Source organism: Podarcis liolepis, assembly GCF_965112155.1.
Source record: "Podarcis liolepis genome assembly, chromosome: 4".
Taxonomy (NCBI): Eukaryota; Metazoa; Chordata; class Lepidosauria; order Squamata; family Lacertidae; genus Podarcis; species Podarcis liolepis.
Window position 1 is genome coordinate 49,259,455 of NC_139558.1, and position 21,364 is coordinate 49,280,818.

General features: G+C 43.3%; 1 protein-coding gene across 22 annotated transcripts in view; it reads right to left on the bottom strand.

The window, feature by feature from the left end:
- The window catches only part of CASK (calcium/calmodulin dependent serine protein kinase), a 126,170-nt gene extending 105,009 nt beyond the window's left edge, over positions 1-21,161 (bottom strand). For 6 of the 22 annotated variants that reach the window (XM_083498425.1, XM_083498421.1, XM_083498417.1 and 3 more), the window contains exons 1-2: positions 20,266-21,053; positions 19,095-19,157 (exon numbers count right to left, since the gene is read on the bottom strand). In XM_083498425.1, the coding sequence (XP_083354551.1) occupies positions 19,095-19,138 (44 nt within the window). In that variant the 5' untranslated portion in view covers positions 19,139-19,157; positions 20,266-21,053. Of the gene's footprint in view, positions 1-19,094; positions 19,158-19,656; positions 19,714-20,265 lie in introns of those variants that run through there. The other 16 variants (XM_083498424.1, XM_083498416.1, XM_083498431.1 and 13 more) reach the window with 9 other exon arrangements.
- Positions 21,162-21,364: the final 203 nt, after the last annotated feature.

Below are 21,364 nucleotides of genomic sequence, written 5' to 3' on the forward strand. Positions count from 1 at the left end.
GGAGATTGATTCTGCTGGTGGGAGCTAGAGTCTCACAATTGGCTCTGCTGGCTTGTGCTGATGGGAGCTGGAGTCCAACAACATATGGAGAGCTAAGGCTTCCCACCCATGTTACATTATCACCCGTGAAGTCACCTCTCTCTCTTAGAAAATAAAATGCTTGTTTGTGGCGTACAAATTTTGTCTTATTGTCAGTCACCTTGGAATTCTTTTGGCAGGTGGAAAGATGGGCTACATTTTATATAAATAAATATAAGCAATACACCCAAGCTAATCATGCCAGATAAAAGCCAGAGCACCCACTGCTAAGCGGGCCTTGGTATGAGTGTTCAAGTTACTCTGCACTGGTTGGAGAGGGGATCCTGAACACCCAATCCACCCAGACTTCCTCTTCTGTTAGGTAGCGGGCAGCAGGGTGACCTGTACACCACCAGAATACCTCTCCCATCTCAAGATCCCAATACCAGATACATATACTCAAAACTGATAGTCCAATAGACAAAATACCTGGAAAAGGACTGGAATTCTTAAGTCAACAGCACCACTGTGTCCCTGCCCTACAAGCCAACATATACAAAGGAAGTTGCTTTATAAATTGTGGCACAACCACCAAGGAGACCTGTGTGCTCTTACTTGCTCCAAATGCAATTCACAGAATGGCATTAAAGAGTTCTCAGTGAATTTGATGGCTAATTAATACTTACTGGCAGCTGCCTCAGAAAACTATCAATGGACTTGTGGACAGGCTACACTCACACAGAACATCTGGCTCACAAATGGCAAATCTGTATAAGCTGTAAGCTAGTCAGAGCTCCTACACATTCCTAAGGCACTTGCTTGGGAGCTGCTGACAAATGTGAGACAATCTTGAGAGACTATGGTATTGACTACCATGGATATCTTTATGTTCAAATACAGGATATAAACCTCTGATATATATTGACAAAACCGAATGAGGCACTTTCATAGCTATCTTGGTATCTAAGCTGTTTAAAGCATTAGGTCAAGCACAACAACTAAAACAGGAGTTGGTATAAAGCACTGATATTGTTATGTCTTTCCATAAGTGAATAATCATTTGCTGAGTGTCCTTCCTAAGCAATTAGGAAAGAGTTATAGTCTGAAGCATAGATGTAAATTAATTTCAAAACGAAAACAAGAGAAATTCAGGAAGTGTTAGGAGGGGCTTGCCTTTTCCTCCTTGTAAAAGTTAGTGGAATGAGCTAGAATGATACCTTGTCTATTTTTCTAAGAGCTAACATATAAAGGTCACAATATCATAGGGTACTGCAGAAAAGAAGTTGCATCAGAAATGCCATAGACACTATTCAACAAGTGCTTGTAGCAATCACTTCCCAGAGTAGAAAAATAACAGATTTCAATTTTGAGTGTTAGAAAAGTTGAAGACCCCTTGAGCTTCCTGTACAAAGCTTTGCAGGAGAGCTTTGCAAAAATCCAGGTAGATTCCAGAACAACCTCAAAACTATTCTAAAGCAGCTGTGTGTGTGTGTGATTAAGAACAGTTAACTCTGGCTCACCTGACATTCCAACAGACTGGAAATTGGACAATTTATGGAATTGTCAGAGTCACAATGGAGCGATCTACTGTATCAAAATACTGAAATCAAAACATTTCAGACACTGAATTGCTTATTTACTGGCTAGATTTCAGTTTTTCTTATGCTTGCTTTGCCACTCTATTACTGGAGACACTCGGGACAAAGATGTCTGTCTACATTATATGCTATAAGCAGCATTTCCTAAATGTAGCTATTGTGTTTGCCAGTATTTACAACTTCAAAACCTGGAGCTGATGTCACATTGCTGCCTCCCTCCAATGCTGTAATATATTATATTATTATTATTATTATTATTATTAGGGGGTAGGATGCATATACATTTGTCAAACATCAGGCCAAAGTACAATTTAAATACATATTCTAGTGATAATGTAAATATTAAACACTCAGCACTAAATGCAACATTAAACAGTGGCTAAATACAGCAGTAAACAGTGGCAGTAGTTTCCTATAACACAATTGTAGTTTTGAATGTTATACCTCCTAATACTTTGCAGAGATGGGGAGCAAAAAGGGAAGACAACACGACATGCTCTAAACAAAGCCACCAGTTCTTCACCCACAGTGAGGTGATTCTACAAGCCTGGAATCTGTCCATTCATACTGTAAGATTCATTAAGCTGTAGCAAGAGAATAAAGAGGGAAAAGGCATAGGGAACCATAGAGTGAAACTACATATTACACTTGATGCTGAGATGCCTCCCAAAATATCATTGCTACATAACTACTTCTTCCACATATCATGTAGGAATGCTTACCTGATAGGCAGCCCTACAGAGTGCATTACACTACCCATTAAAAAGTTAAGACCATCATAGGATCATAGAATTAAGGAAGTAACACATGAAACAACTAAAGAAAATTTCTTTCCATTATCTTATAAAAAGGCTCCTTGGTCTTCTGCAGTCAGGAATCAAAAGGGTGTAGCCAAGGATATGAAAATTGTCAATGATTTTGGTACCATTGCAATGACATCTCATATTCCCAGTACTTGGTATACTATATTTTGAACACTAAGCATGCTATTCTTGCATAGGCTAGCATATCTATTGCTTTTGAAACTACCATGTACCATATAATGATTCTAATCACAGACTACCTAAATCATTTACAGTGGAACCTCGTGTTATGGACGGGATCTGTTCCAGAGGCCCACCTGCAACATGGAACTGACGATTTAGTGCTTCTGTGCATGTGCGAGCGGAGAAACCTGGAAGTAACCCGTTCTGGTACCTCTGGGTTGCCGTGGGACACAACACGAAAACACGTAACCTGAAGCGGACGCAACTTGAGGTATGACTGTAGTGATTTTACCACCACCACATTGTTCTAATGCACCAACAGCTACCTCATGGGAGGCCCCATTAGCTAAAGTGGTGCTTCAGGTTAAGAACAGTTTCAGGTTAAGAACAGACCTCCAGAACGAATTAAGTTCTTAACCCGAGGTACCATTGTACTGTCCTATACCCAGAGGTCTCAGGGTGGTTGCCGCATCCCCACACCATCCTCCCTGAGCTGCCTTGCAAGCTTTGGATCTGGGGAGGGCAGCACAAGAAAGGCATAACTACGTGCCCCTCGATCCTAGCCTGGGATCAAACGGCTGCCATGTCCCCACGCTGCCGCCCCAGCAGCCTTGCTACTTGGATTGCAGCCTTGGTGCCTGCTTTTGTGCTGGAAGAATAAAGCACAGAGTTGTGTGTTTTGCTTTGCTTTGCTTGCTGCAAACCTGGAAATAAGTTGTCTCTCCCCCCCCCCCCTCTCTCTGGTGAGATGCTTCAAGGGTTAAACCTAGAAACTGCCCCATTGCCTAGAGAGGCCCAGGTCTCACAGAGTTTTTTGGGGGGATTTAAATATTAACACCTTCCTATTCTGTTCTAACTATTCTGAGGAGGAAAAAAAAGGCTTTGGGATTTCCTAGTAGTAGTATTGTTGGGAGGGGGGTTGGTAAGATTTGGAGGAAATGTGAGTAAATAATTCCAAAAAAGGGGAGGATTTGTTGCTGCTTTTCAGAGAGTAGTGGGGGGGGGGGGGACTGGACTTCAATGGAGGATGCAGATATGGAATCTCATTTCTTTGCAACCATCAAGTTCAGCCAGGGAACAAGTCATTTGCAAAAGGGCTGATTTCAAGGGAGGAAAGTGTTAAAAAGGTTCGAAACTGTCAGATCTTTAAATTGGCCCCTGTAGATGTTTGTTTTTAAATGGCAGTGTTGACCTGGAGGAATTAAGCCCTCTGGAGCTGGCAGCACAGATCACCTGCCTGTTTGCTGCGGATGGAAAGGTGTGCAGGCCAAGGCTGGTGCTAAATGGGCTGTTCGCTGCCTGTATGCCCTTGCTGCTCTCCCCTCCCTCTCACACACCAGATTCCACCTGGCATGCACAGAGCCCTGACAGGGGTGGCAACGGCCGAAGGAGGCGCAGCAAGGGCAGAGTGCACTGTGGTGCAGGTGGCAGAGATGGGCAGGCTGGGCAGGAAAGGGTTGTGCCGCTCTGCACCAGAGAGGCTTCAGCTGCTTCAGCAAAGGGGGAATAGTAATTCTCCTCAGGTAAAAAGACTGGAGATCGGCTGGTTGCTCCAGCATGACGTGACATACCCCCACACTGAAGTCAACATACTAATGTGTTGCGACACACGGTTTGGAAAGTTCTGTCCTAGAGGAAGCAGATTAACAGTTTCACGGTAAAAACTATGCATTGAAAGAGCAGCAGTCAATGTACATTTTTACTAGAAAAAAGGGCAGATAACGTTAAAACTATATTGACTTTTAGAAAATATGGGATATAATCATAATCAATCAGTTTAGGCAGAGGACTGCTGGATAAAGTTGGTGATTCTAAAAAGGCTGCCCTTCAGCAGTCATTTCATCCAGCAATTTCTGTGGGAGAACAAGACCTCATCTACTAGCCTGGCTGGGACTGACAGATATTTGGCTGCTCCTCTTCCAAAATCATCTCCTGCACTGGGCCATTCCACCTCTGACCTTTATGTAGCATTGTACACAATCAATATCAGTATTTGCCATCCCCCTTCTCTTCCCTTTTTTCTTTTGTATTTTGCCTATAAAACATTATTTTAGGTTCTAAAGCACATCAGGTGAAAAGTTGCATAACATTGTATGGCTAGTTGGATCAAGGCTGAGGCTGTAGCTCTTATGTATTCTTAATGTTTGAGTAATGCCTGATTAAAAGCTCTGGATTGCTGATGTGATAAAATCAACTGATTGCCTTTATTACAAAATAAAAACCTGTGATCTTTATAACTATCCAGAAAACATATAAAACAGAAAATAACTAAATGTGTGTGGACATTTAAAGGTTGCAATTTATTTTTTACATTCATAGTTCACCCTTCCCCCAAAGAGCTCAGGGCAGAACATATGGGGTTAATCCAATTTATCCTAACAACAATCCTGTGAGGCACCTTAAACCGCAGATTGAGAATCTGCAGAAGCAAGCTTCATATCTGTAAGGATGTGAATCCTGGTCTCTTAAGTCCGAGGCCAATACTTCACCTATCAGATCACACTATTAATTACTCCACACACACATCATTAATAATTATAGTAGCTTATACTGCACATTAAAATACAATCTTGAGTACTACTATTCAGTGCCTGTTGCTGTGTATGCTCTCACAATCACATAAGTATATATATAATTGAAGCTAAGTTTTCTTGACCAAGTTAAGAGAGTGAGCCCATTATAAATTTATTATTATTATTCATATTAATTAAACATCTATACAACCCTTCATCCAAAGATTACAGGGCAATTTACAACATAAAAACACAAAAAATCATAACATTACATTAAAAACAATAATGCACTCCTATGCCCAGTCTTTCCTTTTTAAAGAACCATGGTACTACATATTATACATAGTTGTAGGATCTTCAGCAGCTTACTCAATTTCATCTCAGGATAATGCAACTAAGAGCCTGGGTGGGGGGAATATCTAAAAGGAATGATGAACTTGATCATCGTTCTGCAGATATCTGGAACATGTATCTCACTAATTAGCTGGCTCTGGACAAATGAATTTTGCCAGGACATTTGCTATAAAGATAGTGTGGAATGCCAAAGAAGAGAGAAGCCAAGTCCTGGCTTCGAAGTTCAACAGTGGGCCAAACAGAAATAGGTGACAGAGCTTCAATACTCTTGTTTTAGAAGGTCAGTTTCTGAATGTGCCACTGCAGAAAGCTGAAAATAGGATTCACATCTAAGAGAGTCATGTAAAATAAAAGAGCATTACTTTATATGCTTGGTTACAGAATATGCAAATTTATTTAAAAGCCAGATAACAAGTCAACTGGGGAAAAAAACTTTTAATTTTTAGGCCTAATACATGGTCTTAAAATAAAAATCTCCAGCTCATAACAGATCCAAATAAAAATACATTACATTTCTTTTAAAAGATACAGAACTTCTTCTGAGGCTCAGCAAACCTGTTAAGCAGCAACAGAATATACAAGAAAAAGTTCTCAAACTTTGTTCTGTGGGTCACACTTGCAGAATATTTTTTTTCATGCCACACCAATTTTTTTTATTAACAAGAAATACATTGGAAAACAAAAAGGATCAACTCCTAGCTACATAAGAATATGAATCATTCCCAAAATGTAATTATAAACAAGCCTCTTACATATGTACCTTAAGTATATATACAAACTCAATGAGAGGTGTGAATTTGCTTATGCCAAGTAATCTCATTTATATTCGGTCTAATTTGAGACAAACTAACTCATCTCCTCATCAACACAAAGAAGCCTTTCTCTTTTCTGATCTTTCATATTTGTCAGAGTTGAAAATCCTTGTTCATACAAAATGTCACAGAGAACTGTAGAATAATAGCCAATGCTCTCAAAGAGAGGCGTGGATGCAGTTTTTGGTTGTATATTCCCACCCCACTTTTTGATACTCTACTGAAATGTTTAAATGCGTCTTTGATTGTTCTTGAATCTTCCTGCCATACTTGCCATCATCTCCTGCCACACCAATGTGGTGTGCCACACTGTTTGAGAACCACTAGCCTAACCATAGGTTAAAATGAGCACATTGGATTGTTTTCAAAGTTTGCTTTGCATTAGTGGGAAAAAGTGAGATGGGAAGAAAATATACCGAAATGAAACCTTTCTTTTTCTGTGGAAATATTTTTTGTAAGTTTATTAGCAACTATGAGTAGAAGCCAATTAAAACTACAACATCAGGCAAACTTAGCAATATAAAGGGCTTTAGCTTTATTTACTATATAAAAATGACAAATTAGATAACTCTCTAGAATAGCCTTTCTCAACCTTGGGTTCCCATATATTCTTGAACTACAATTCCCATCATCCCTGACCATTGGCCATGTTGGCTAGGAATAACAGGAGTTGTAGTCCAACAACATCTAGGGACAGGAGGTCAAGAAAGACTGCTCTAGAACACCACAATTTTTTTATCAGAATTAGCTTAATTTGTATAGGAAAAATTTCCAATTCAAAAATTTCCAGAAAACCCAGATCACTGATGGAAAAGCACTTATGTTCATGCAAAGTGAAGCACCTGATTTTTACTGATTTTCCTCTATCCACCAAAGCAATATGGGATACAGCAAAGAGAGCATCAATAGATGACTGAGAAGATCAGTTAAAATTAGGTGTGTGAACAGAAGTATTTACCATTAATGTAAAATCACCATTTGATACAAGCCCTACGGGACCGCCTCTCCTGGTATGCCCCACAGAGGAACCTACGGTCTGCAAATAAAAACATCCTGAAGGTCCCAGGCCTCAGAGAGGTTAGGCTGGCCTCAACTAGAGCCAGGGCTTTCTCGGCTGCGGCTCCAATCTGGTGGAACGCTCTGTCACAAGAGACTAGGGCCCTGCGGGACCTGACATCTTTCCGCAAGGCCTGCAAGACAGAGTTGTTCCACCAGGCCTTTGGTCAGGGCCCAGTCTGACTCCCTCCTCTGACAACCTGCACAGAACTTTGCTTAACGGTTGCCATTAATTTGATTTTAATTAATTGTTATAATGGAATGTTTTAGAATGTTAGATTATTTGATTATTTGATTGTTGTTAGCCGCCCTGAGCCCGGCTTTGGCTGGGGAGGGCGGGATATAAATAAAATTATTATTATTATTATTATTATTATTATTATTATTATTATTATTATTATGCCTACTGTGCTATATCCATAGCTAACGCAGATGCTACAAAACATTGGTATAATATGTGTCTGTCCTCCAGAAGCCAGGTTATAAAATTCCATAATAAATCTAGCTTTGTAACTGTCTCCTAGGGCTATGTCACACAGAAAACCATTGCAGTAGTCATTTTTCAAGTATTATTGGGATTCAGCAATATATTATCCTGACATTTGTTGTTGGAGCAAAATTTAAAGCCACAGGGAAGACTTGGTTTTTAGGCAACATCAAGAGGTTACCTCTGTAGAAGAAAGTATTCTAGGACAGCTTGAGAAGGAGATTACAGCAGGATTTGGCTGCAAGATACAAGGTAATGCTACCAAGAAGTTGAATCACTGCTAGCACCATTCCAATAATTCATTCAAAACTGTTTTTAAATCTGGTAACAGGGATGGATTGGCTTGCCCACTCTAAGCCAACCGCTGAAAACTCTATCATGGTTTCCCCCAATGAAACCTGGGAATTGCAGTTTTACAGTTCCCAGGATTCTTTGGAGAGGAACCCACAACTGTTTTAAGTCGTATAATGCTGCTTTAAATGTATAGTATAAATGAGGTCTGAGTCTAGGAATTTGCTTTCAATTGAAACCAATCCATTACCACTTTTCACTCCAAAAAATAAGTCCTCTCTTGCTTACTGCAGGGATAGCCATGTTCTCAAAACAAGCTTCTGTGGAAAAAGTTAGCAGATCATGTCCTTTAGAAATGATTTTCATCTCCAGCATCCTCTATGTAGTTAAGATTGGAAAAGTCAAGCATATGCTGAATGTAGACATAAAAGGATTTTAAAATGTTAAATGTTCCGAGCACCTAATTTCCATCAACTAACCAGAAATCTGGTATAATTTGCTTTCTGGTATCCTTTATTTTAGTTTTAAGGAACCTTGGTTTCATGTAATTCCAAAAATGAGATATTAGACATTCTTTTCTCCAGCAATCCTAGGTGCACCCTGAAATCTACATAGCACATGGTTGATCCTAATCCAATTAAGTCTGTTATCTACTCCTACACTCCATCTTAAGACTGTGACTAAATACAGACTTTGTGGCTTCAACATCAAGCCAGCTCTTTCCCTTCCTCTCTCTCCCTCCTGTCCCTCCCTTCACTCAAGTTCCAACCTGATTAAGAGTCCTAGGGAACTAAAAAAACTTACTACTTTGTGGCTTTTTGGTTTGTCCTAATAAACCTATTGCCAGTCTGTCAATTTCTGAACAATTCTTATAGAACAACATAGGTACTTAAAAAAAATGCATTAAAAATTATGTAACCAGGAAATTCCATTCAAATTCCTAGAGATTGCAAAGTGTTTCAGAAGTTGAACACCCTCATATTAAAATGCCAGATCAATGTATAAGATTATTTATTCATAAAATTATTTACAGACCACCCCTCATATATCAAAGCTGTGTGCAACAAAGTATGCAAGTACAATAAACATAAAATACAATTATAATCATACAAATAACTAGCTATCTTGAAAAAAATTAAACAACTGAATAGGCCTGTCACATAAAAAGGCCTCCAAGAGGCAACTGAAAATTAACAGTGAGGATGCCTGCCAAGTCTCTGTTGGAAGTGTGTGTGACTATCAACACTAAGTGCCGGGCTTCTAATTGAAGCCAGTTGGTCTTCTGAAACACAACAGAACAACTAATAGCACTCCTCCAGGTGACCTCAGTAATCAATCTGAGGCGGTCCTCAATTTTACTAAGACATTTTCAAAGAGTTTAAGAACATAAGATGCTGGGTAAGACCAATTCTCTATCTAATGCAGCACTGTATTTTCAAGTGGCCAGCTGTAAGCTTCAAGAAAGCATGAACTATATACCGTATTTTTCGCCCTATAGGACGCACTTTTTCCCCTCCAAAAATGAAGGGGAAATCTGGGTGCGTCCTATGGGGCGAATGCAGGCTTTCGCTGAAGCTTGGAGAGCGAGAGGGGTCGGTGCGCACTGACCCCTCTCGCTCTCCAGGCTTCAGGAAGACATCTGCAGCCTAGGCAGCCCTGCGGGAGGTCCCGCAGGGATGTCTAGGCTGCGGATAGCAGCCTGCTTCCCGGAGCACTGGGCACGCTGAAAGCAGAGCGCCTGGCCCTTAGGGAACACATCTGCAGCCTAGGCAGCCCTGCGGGAGGTCCCGCAAGGATGTCTAGGCTGCGGATAGCAGCCTGCTTCCTGGAGCATCGGGTGCCCTGGAAGCAGAGCGCCCGGCGCTTCGGGAACACACCCGCAGCCTAGGCAGCCCTGCGGGAGGTCCCCGCAGGGCTCCCCACGCTGCGGATAGCAGCCTGCCGCCCAGCGGGCAGGGCACCCTGAAGCAGAGCGCCCCTCGCGCTGGGCAGATATCCGCAGCGTGGGGAGCCCTGCAGGAGTTCCCCGCAGGGCTCCCCACGCTGCGGATAGCAGCCTGCTGCCCGGCGGGCGGGGTGCCCTGAAGCAGAGCGCCCCGTGCGCCGGACAGACATCCGCAGTGTGGGGAGCCCTGCAGGAGTTCCCCGCAGGGCTCTCCACGCTGCGGATAGCAGCCTGCCGCCCGGCGGGCGGGGTGCCCTGAAGCAGAGCGCCCCTCACGCCGGGCAGACATCGGCCAGCCCCACAAGCTCGGGGGACAGCAGGGAGGCGCAGCGCCGCCATCCCGCTGTTCCTCGACCTGGTTCGGTTTCCCCGACCTGCTTTTGGGGGGTAAATAAAGGAAAAAATTTTTTCCTTTATTTCCCCCCACCAAAAAAACACACTAGGTGCGTCCTATGGGACGAAAAATACGGTATATTTGCATATGTGTGTTAAATTGAGAGAGAGAAACTTATCAAGCTCCCCAAACCCTAAAAAACCACTTTATAGCAAGTGCAGTGGTTACTAGCCATGAAAGCTATATTCTAACTCCACTGTCAAGAGGCAGTATGCTTCCAAATACCAGTTGCCAGGAATCACCAGTGGGGAGAATTCTATTGTAAGTGGTTTGTGCTTGCAAGCTTCCCACAGGTATCTGTTTTGTTGTGAGAACAGAATCTGACTACATAGCTCTTTGGCCTGATCCAGCAGGGTTCTTCTTGTGTCCTTAGCTGCTTTGCAGGAAAGAACATCTGGTGCTGCCTCCTGCTCCAATGGGGCTGGTTGTTGTATTTTCTGAGCATATGTGGTGTATCCTCTGTGATGACTGGGCCAAAGTCTTCTAGAGTTTCATTTCTGAGTGGGGAACAGAACTGGATCTCCACAGTTCAAGTCCAATGCTCTATCCATTAAATCATACTGCCTCTAAGAGGCAAATCTTTCCTCCACTGCTGGACCTGAAATGTTATTCTTACTTGGAAAATTACACACAGAGATGTGCATTACAAAGTGGGCCAGAAGCCCGAGCAATGTAAAAAACAGGAGTGTAACATTAAGTATGCAGAACAGAGATGAGGACCATTCGAAAGAGATGAAAATACAACCAGAGTAGATGTGTAACCCACTTGTAGTGAATACGGCAAAGTATGACGGCTAGCGAGTATAAGCACGTAAAGAGTGACAAATATTTTCTGTAGGAGCTAGCTATGCTCACTTTCAATTGAGCCCAACCCCTATAGTAAAATCTCCATAGGTACAACTAACGACACTTTATGCACGTCCAATGGATGTGCAATGGCTTTGGGACCCAGAAGAGGCAGAAAAGGGGCATAATGGTGCGGGGCACACTTATACATGCTCAGGGCTGCCATATGTCCTGATTTCCCCAGACATTACAGTGGTACCTTGGGTTACAAATACCTTGGGTTACAAACACTTCAGGTTACAAACTCCGCCAACCCAGAAGTAGTACGTTGGGTTACGAACTTTGCCCCAGGGTGAGAACAGAAATCGTGCACTGGTGGCGCGGTGGCAGGCCCCGTTAGTGAAAGCACGCCTCAGGTTAAGAACAGTTTCAGGTTAAGAAAGGACCTCCGGAACGAATTAAGTCTGTAACCCGATATACCACTGTACTGGGATATCAAAGGCGGAAGTGACATCCTTTTTGTTTAAAAAAAAAAAGGCTTAACAACTTTAGGGGTGTCCTGGATTTTACAGAACCCTGTATGAAATGGTCACTGCCTGTGTTCTAACAGCAGCTTCAGTCTCTAGAGTCTGCCTGTCTCTTTCTGGACACAACAATGCAACTATGTTATTCCAGGAAGGAAAGCCCTTGCCAAAATACTGCAAACTTTAGTAACTTCCCAGTAGGACTATTGTAACAAACCCAACATGAGACTGCCCTTTAAATCATGCTCAAAAATTTAAGTGGTTCAAAATGCCACTGCCAGAATAGTAACTGGCTCTGACAAGAAAAGAATACATAACTTTTAAAACTGTTAGTTTTTTCACTGGTTCCCAATTCAAAGTGCTGGTTCAGCTAGCTTTCCAAAAACTCCAGCACCTCTAACTTGTCTATGCAGCCAAGGTGGGATACTGATCAAGCTCTACATTTATACTTTTTTAAAAAAATCATCACACAGAACACAAGTACTGTGCAAAATTGCCTGACCTTTTGAAACGACAAAGCTGGGTATACTAAAAAGTCCTTCATACACATGATTATGCAAATTCATTATAAGCACTAGTTCAAACTATACATTTATAATAGTTTGTCATCCTAGAAAAACTTCATATGGAGGAGACAATATGAATGAAACATTGAAACATGTAGCAAAGTACTGGAGTGTGCATCTTCAACATTCCGGCCAGTCAGCCACACCCTCAATTCAAGGTGCTCCATTCCAGTCCTTCCTCTGTGGGGTTTTCTGTTCCCCCACCCACACAGCTCAGCCCTCAGTGAGCTGTTTGGTTCCCTGGTGTTTAGGAGGGTTGATAAAGTTTTCCTATGCTTCTGCAAACCTTGGAATTCCTCCCTCCTTCTCAATGATCCCATTTTGGTGACATTCCTATTGGCACTATGTTAGAGGGGGTGACCAATTACATCTATTACATCATTTATAATATATGCAAACATCCCAACCTGAACAATATAAAAAATAAATTATTACTTTATCTTGGAGACATTAAAATTTAAACATATCCCAAATCTAACCAAAGCTTTACAGGCTTTACTTGGTTAGTCAATGTGAAACGCAACCCACTAACTGTAATTCTGTGTCAGCCTGAAAGTCCAGCTATATGAGATTCTCTTAACCAGCAGCTGTGTGATCCTCTTAGGTAGATTGTTACTAACAGGAGGCTGGAGATGATGCAAGGCAAACAAGCTCTCCGTTTCAGTACACGGATAACACAAGTGGATCCCAGCCTGAGATTCTGTCCAGTTTCACTGTGGATCTTTACAACCAAACAATTGTTTAGCCAGCAACACAGTTAATTCTGATGTTTTAAGTATAAGGATGTAAAATGTTGACCTTCAAAGCACCAAATGGCTTCAGCCCTATATACCTGAAGGGGTGTACCCCATTGTTCAACCTGGACACTGAGGTCCAGCTCTGAGGGCTTCTGGCAGTTCCCTCATTGTGAGAAGTGAAGTTACAGTGAACCAGGAAGAGGGCCTTCTTGGTAGTTGCGCCTGACCCATGGAATGCTCTCCTATCAGATGTCAAAAAGATAAACAATCATGTGACTTTTCATATACACCTGAAGGCAGCCTAGTTTCAGGAAACTTTTAATGTTTGATGTTTTGTTGTGCTCTGTTAAATTTTGTGGGAAGTCCTCCAGAGCGGCTGGGACAATCCAATCAAACAGGCAGGGTACAAGAACTATTTATGATTATGATTATTGAAATTAACAATTGTTTTAACTGAGATTGCACACTTTTATCCTTTTTAGGGGAAACCCAGCCAGATGGACGGGGTACAAATTATTATTATTATTATTACTAGTACTACTACTACTACTATTAGGTATGTTCACACAAAAATGTCACATGCACTTTCCAGTTTGTCTCCTGAAAAATTCACTTTTCCCTTCAGTTAAATTAACTAAATATGTGAAATAAAACTTCCTAAAGTGTTAACATTATACTTGAGAGCTTTTATCAGGTCTTTATTCAGTGTCTGAGTATAGTTGAATATTATTATATCATATCATATCATATCATATCATAAGTGTGTGTCTAAATCCAGATTGTAAGTTGTTGCTGACATGCTAAAGTAGAAGCAAGAGTTTAATCCTATCCATTCAGAATGATGTGAACTGATAAAAAAAATGCCTATCACTTAGATGAAAGCACCATTGTTAAAGCACTCACAAAACAGGTTCTTTGAAGCTCATGTTCCTTCCACAGTAAATATCAGGAGATCATCCTTATCTTTGTGAGATATTTACACATAAAATTGCATGAATATTTTAAAGTTAGAGACTAAGCTATTTAGAAGTTAAATCAGTATATCAAAACTTTACACCTGCACAATTGTGTGGGTAGAGAAACAGCTATCCAAAATAAATTTTGGCAGATCATAAATTTAAATAAGAGAGAAACACAAGGTATGTCTACTAGATTCTAAAGAGATACTGGTTATGCAGAAAGTTAATTACAATGATCTTTCTGACCCCTATTGAAAGAATTTAAGAATAAGATCATGTCTAGTTAGCATGTCTGGGAATGTAAAGATCTGGAATTCATCACTGGTTTATTTCCCCCATTAGATAATAACATGTATTTTCACACACCAGACAGCATATATTTATACGTTCACACAACCACCAACAGCAACTATTATTATTACTGCTATGTATGATCATTTGATACAAACGATAATGGCTACACCCTTAAGCACACCTGAAAATAAACTCCACTAGAATTAATAAAACTTAAAAGTAATTTTGCTAAGGGTCCAAATATGCATGGTTGCAATCCTGATGAAGTAATTCAAACCTTTGATCTGCCATGCTGGATGGGGTGCGTGGATGAGCTGGAGGTGCCTTTCTGCCCAACCCTGCTAATAAGGAGCACCCCAATGCCCAAACAAAAGGCAGGCAGAAGCTCCCACCTGCAGTACCCCTTACCAGTAGTCAATGGTAACCTTCAAAATGAGACACTTTGGGACAGAACTCTTTGACATCAAGCCCAACTGAGACCTCTCAGGTTTTGCTAGCCTGGGAGCTCACAGAGCAAATACAGTAGACATTTTTGCCTCTCCCCACCCTTTCCCCCTCCTGACTAGTGTATGCAGCAGTGGCTACACTGGTCTATTTAGCCCTGCCACTGCCAACCAGGGATTTGGACTGCCCATTAAATTCATTTCCATGAAACACATTTATGATCTTAAAATTGATTTGATTTCAAAGTAAAGACCTCAAAATCAGCTAGTGTATACCTTCAAATAATTTTAGCCTTTGGGTCATATTCCTACAAGACCCTTATCAATGCCAAAAAAAGATAGTTCAGACCTGGCCAGCAGGGTCAATGGTAAGAGATGATGGGAATTTGAGTCCAGCAACATCTCGAGGACCACAGGTTCACCATACCTGCTCTACAGTATGTAACAAATTGAGAAGTGAGAGAGAAAACTGCTGTGCCATTGTTCTTCCATCCCTACAGTCAAAGTTTGGGCGAATAGGGAACCTAAAGATCATACAGCGAAGGCCATCATAAACCAAGGAAAAAACAATGAAGACTCAAATTTAACTACAATTAACAATTAACTGATTAACTAGTTATAAGAAAATTCAAATATAAATGTGTGCTTGTCAACTATCTCATTCATTGGTAGCAAAGTAGATTTGCGTCTTATTGAGCAAATAGAAGAATGATGTGCTTTAAGTAAAAGGGTTATCATACAGTCTTCCACTGAAAGCTAGGAGAGGAAGAGGTCGGGAATATCTCAGAAGGAATCAGAGTGCCACAGCCTCTTCACAATTGTTTATACCTGTCTTAAGAAACCTACTAGATGTGTATTCCAATGCACAGCCTAAAGAGAGCAATTACTTTAAAAGCTCACAAGATGCCTAGGCATTACTACTGAGAATTAGCTTTGTAGATATTTGCCACTTTAAAAAAATCATTAAGGCAGCCCTCCTGTTGGAGCTGGGAATGTAAGAAGTTGCATTTTGCCAGGTCAGACAATTTTCCATGACTGTCTACAGTCTGTCTTGCAGTTCATGGAACTCACATATTCATATTCCACGCAGCAATAGTGTGCCAATAGCTCCCCCCCCCCAAGTATGTAATGCTTTTTATGTACACAGTCTTAATAATACTGAATACAGCAATACCTTGGAAGATAGGCCAGAATAACCAAAAAACAGAAAGGGGCTGTGTCTGATTGATTCCGGCTTGTTTAAAGCCAAGTAATGCAGTAGCGGACCTTGGAGTCTCTAATTTCAGCAGCACCCTGTACCGCTCCAGAATTCAGCACCCCTGCCTTCCATTCTATATAATAGTTGCAGCACCCTGAGTCTTTGTGCTCCCCTAATCCATCTCTGGTCCCGGCTCAAAACACACAGACAAAGGCTTCAACTTGTAAGTAGGAAAGATATACTTATTCAGGCAAGTAACTGTACAGGCTTGGCAGCAGACATAGTGCTCAGAAGTCATGATTCAGGAGTTTAGGAGCATAGAAAGTAGAGAAGAAAGTATCCCAATAAGTTTCCCTGCCCTCACCTCCCAAGCTTTTAAAGGTAAGGTATGCTTGAGTTTAGTCACAAGAGTCCCTCATCTTGTGGGAATGCTGAGATTACAAATGCATGCTGTCAGGGCAGATGGGTCAATTTTTGTCAGTGAAGGCAGCACCTGATTCTAGGTCACAAGACAACACCATTATGTTTATGCTTCTGTTCAGCTGCTGCTGCCTCCTTTTCAGCCTTAGAATAATAGAATCGGACAGTGTTCGAAATTATCCATGCGCCAGGTGCATTTTGCACCTGGCTTTCAACCACTTGCAACCAAGTGAAGATGCTTAGGAACTAGGATGGCCCCTGGCACCTCCATCATTTGGAGGTGCATGCCTGGGGATCATTGGATCTGGACTGTTTTCACACACCAATACCCCATCCTTTAGAATTCCATCAGCTATATTTTATCTGTACTATCAGAAAGAATTTCTGGAACCAAAATGCGTTGGGTTTATTTGCAGCCTGAGCAGGAGCAGTCACTGCTAACAGAAAGAGGTAGGAATAGGCGAATAGATCTGTGAACTGCCCCTGGTTTGAGTGACTTTTCTTCTTTAAGTTCTAAAAGTACTTAATCTAGCTCAAGGTTGACATCTGAACTAGCCAGATGTTTAACTGAGAATCAATCACAGTCAGTCCATCATTTGAAAAATAAGACTTTAGAGCAGTTTTACCCCAAAATGGCAACTAGACCCCATTTTGGCGACTGTAGCCTTGGTTTAGGGAGGCACTTGGTGCTTATCTTATATATCTGAGTTTCTAAAACTGGAATCAGAGTTGGAAGGAACCACAAGGGTCATCTAGTCCAACCCCTTCCAATGCAGCAATATTTTCCCAATGTGGAGCTCAAACTCACAACCCTGATACAGTGGTACCTCGAGTTACAAACGCTTCAGGTTACAGACTCCGCTAACCCAGAAATAGTACCTCGGGTTAAGAACTTTGCTTCAGGATGAGAACAGAAATCGCATGGCGGCGGCAGTGGGAGGCCCCATTAGCTAAAGTGGTACCTCAGGTTAAGAACAGTTTCAGGTTAAGAACGGACCTCCAGAATGAATTAAGTTCTTAACCCGAGGTACCACTGTATTAAGAGTCCCATGTTCTACCAACTGAGCCATCTCAGCCTCCTCCCTCCTGGCTGATCAAAGCCCACCCCACCCCCGCTCTTTAGGAAGGTTGGAGGGGACAGCCGGCATCCCAGCTTCCTCTTGCACAATGGTTAAAGACAGCGTGGAAAGGGGAGGTCCCTTTCTTACAACTAAGGCTTCCCCAATTCAAGCCCCCCCCCAATTTCTTCTTCTTCCTGTGAATCCAATCCCAAGGCCTATGGTCTCACAACACCTAATAAACTTTACCTAAGGCTGAATCTAGGACTTCTTCATTCATCACTTATTATCAAAGCTACACCATTTGTCATTATTTATTAAGTTACACCTACCCACCCCAATCTGCATTTTGGGCCAAGCCTTCAGAAAATGGTTTAGAAACGAGGACATTAAAATAAAAACCCATAAAACAGCACCTAATTAGAACAAAGAGAACCAGCATTAAAAACCAAGAAGAGGTTTGGTAGAATAAAAAGAGGGTTAAGAAACATTTAAAACCTAACAGAGAGCCAAATTAAGTTATCATACCAGTAAGTTCCAAAGGTGTGAGACCACAACTGAAAAAGCCCTTTACCAACACTAACATCTTCTGATATTTATCAGTGGCAGGACAGGGAGCAGAACCTCAGAGGTCAGTCTAGAGGGAATTCTGCATTTCCTCAAGTACAAAACAGTGTTAATTGAGGGCAACTTCCCAATGCAGGAGGAGAACCTTTTGGAAATACATGAGTGGTAGCACATTTATTGCAAAAGCAACAAAACAAAGCTCTATCACATGGTATACTGGAGCAGCAAAGTAAAATAAATGAATGAATGAATCTGAGAACTATGAAGCAAACACATGAATTTATAACTGATGCTTTTAGGGTTCTAACCAAATTATCTCTCAAAAACTGGTATTCCCATAGACCAGGGGTCTGCAACCTTTAAGACAAAAAGAGCCACTTAGACCCGTTTCCAAAGGAAAAAAAAACTGGGAGCCGCAAAACTCGTCATTATAAAAATAACTTTTTTGTCACTTTTTTATTATTTCTTTGTTTGACCCCTCAGAATTACTCCTCCTCATGGAAAAAACGTTAAATTAACAAGTTACCTTTTTTTTGGTATGTGCTCTTCACTCCCCTTCAAAACAGTGACCAGCATACATGCCCCTTACAATGTAGTGGGCGGGCGGGCGGGAAGGTGACATTGGGACGGTGCGTGACTAACGCACGCACCGCCCCCATGCGACGTCACAGCCAGTACAGCGCCTGCCACAGTGGGGGGTGTCGGGGCGCACAATGCGCCTCATCCCCTCGCTAGTATCCGCCCCGGAGTCGCGGCAAAGGTGTAAAAGAGCCACATGCGGCTCCGGAGCCGCGGGTTGCAGACCCCTGCCATAGACAAATTAATAATTAAGAGTTGGGAGACACTTGTAACACACACAATTCAATAAAGTATTTGGCAAAAGGTGTTACAGGACCAAATGTCCTCAAATATTTTGAGCAAGCAGACACAAATTTTAGCTTCATAAAAGAAAATTTTGAGGGAAACATGACAAAATAAATGCTAAAAATATTATTTCTGCATTGTCTCACAGTAGACAACTATCTGACAACTATTATAGCAAAATTAAAATGAAAGAAAACAGTGCAATCCTATACTCAGAAGCATACCTTACTCCCAGGTAAATCATTTCCAAAGGCGTTTTCCTCACCATGTAGTTATCCTTTCAAAATCTGTAATAGGAAAGCCACCTAAGTGCTAAAGCATCTTCAGTTAACTCCAATATGCAAAGTTACCTGTTCTTTCAAAATGGTGCATCTTATTCTACTTTTGTTTTATCACCAAGAACTATAAATATAAGTAGAAAGCTCACAAAAAACACAGTATCACTACTAACCTAAAACTATGAAGAAAAATAAAGTGTGGTTTTGTTTCCTTTTAGTATCATAATTAATTTTATTTCCCACTAGCACAGAATTGCACAAGTTACAAACTAAGAAGACTTGAGCTGCCATTTTCAAACAACCTACCAAACTGGTCACTCCAAAACAGACAGGCAGTGGCAGTTTAGCAACCGCTGCAACTTCAGTTTTATGCAAGCTCTTGAACATAGATTTAAAAGCAGTTGCATAAGCCCCAGAAAGGCAAAAATCTCCTTCTGCACTCTTCATCATTATTATTCCAAGTGGGTGGGGGTGGGAGAGAAATATTTACAGAGAAACTGAGCATTACCTGAGTGTCACTTACATCGTCGCTAACGAGCTGGGCTATTATGCAGCAGAGCACAGGAAGGCACCTGGCGTGCAAATATACCAGGCACACCACACAAGAGCAGAAAGATGTGGAGGGAAAACATCCCCGCCTCATCCCTTCCTTGCCTACCTTCCTGGTCACATAGACCTCTGCCAACACCGGGGCAAGCAGAAAACCAGGTTAGCTGCAGGAGCAAACAGCCGGTTTAATCTGAGTGCCCGAAGGTGGCGAGGAGGGGGGGAGGGGAGGGAGGAGAAGAAGAAACAGCCCCCCCCCATTATCAAGTCACTTCCCCCACCGTGTGAAAGCGCGTGGGCGCCACGGCGGATCCACTTGTCATGTCACTCAGCCCCAACGCCATGGAGCCGGTCCCTCTCTCCCCCTTCCCTGCCTCAGACAGACACGGCGGCCGCAACAGCAGCAGAAGCAGCAGCTCAGGTGGGAACGGAGCCGAGCATCTCTCCCCACCACCACCTCCCGTCGGGGAGGAGGCTTTGCTGCTTCGGTCACGGTCGCCTCCGTCTCTTTCTCTCGCCCTCCCTCTCATTCCCCCCCCCCCGGCCATTTGCCTCTCCCGCCGCCACTTACTTGCCGATCACCTCGCAGAGCTCATACACATCCTCGAAGAGCACGTCGTCGTCGGCCATGGTCCAGATGGGGGCAATTCGCCACACGGGCGGCCGAGGCGGGAAGGGGGCGCGGGCACGATCCCCTCCGCGCTCCCCGCACGACGCGCCGCCGCCACCACCGCGTTAAATCCCAGCCGCCTCACGCCGCACAGATCCAAATCCGCCCCGGAGGCTCCAACGGCCACGCCGGGAATCCCTTCAGCCGCCGCCGCCGCCGCTCCTTGTTCCTTCCTCCTGTGGGCCTCAGCCTCCCCGCGTGTCTCTCTCCGTCTCTCTCGCTGCCGCTGCCGCTGCCGCCGCCGCCAGGTCCTCACCTTTCCCCACCCCGTCCGTCGCGACCCTTTCCCCTTTGCTCCCCCACCGCTGCGGCCCTGGAGGCTAATGCCGGCAGGCGGCGGCGGCGGCGGGCGGGGTGGAGCAGGGACCACGGAGGGGATGGATACGGAGATGAACCGGCGGAAGGCAGAGCCGCCTCATTCGCCTCCCCTCCCCCACTGGTGCACACTCACACGCTAAGGGGCCGGGGAGAGACAGAGAGAGGGAGGGAGAGAGAGAACGCGCGCGCGCACAGGGAGGGAGCGAGGGAGAGGCAGGCGCGGCTCCGACCACGCGCCAAGCAACTGCCGCGCTAAGCTGTTTAATGGAGGGCGGGCGCGCCGCCGCCGCCACCTTTCTAATCAGTCACGCAACCGCCCAGAGCCTGCGCGCGCGCTCCCTTCCAAGTGCGCGCGCGCAGTCTTCTTCTTCTTCTTTGCCTCCTCCCTACCCCGCCCGGCCGTTCTCTCTTCCCCCTCCCTCTTCCTCCATTTGACAAGTCCTTTGCCAGAACCGCGCGCAGAGCCACGCCCACAACACCCCCCCTCTAGGGGGGCGCAAAGGGAGCGCTCTGCGCAGACGCGGGTGTGTTAACGTCATAGGGAAGGCGAAGGGGAAAATGAGGCGGGGCGCCGTAGCGCTCTTCTGGGGGGCGGGCAGGCGGGCTTTCATTGTAGTAGCTTTGGAGCCTGTGCTTGGAGAGCGTAGTGAGGCTTGTAGGAGCTCGCGCGGAGAAGTGAGAG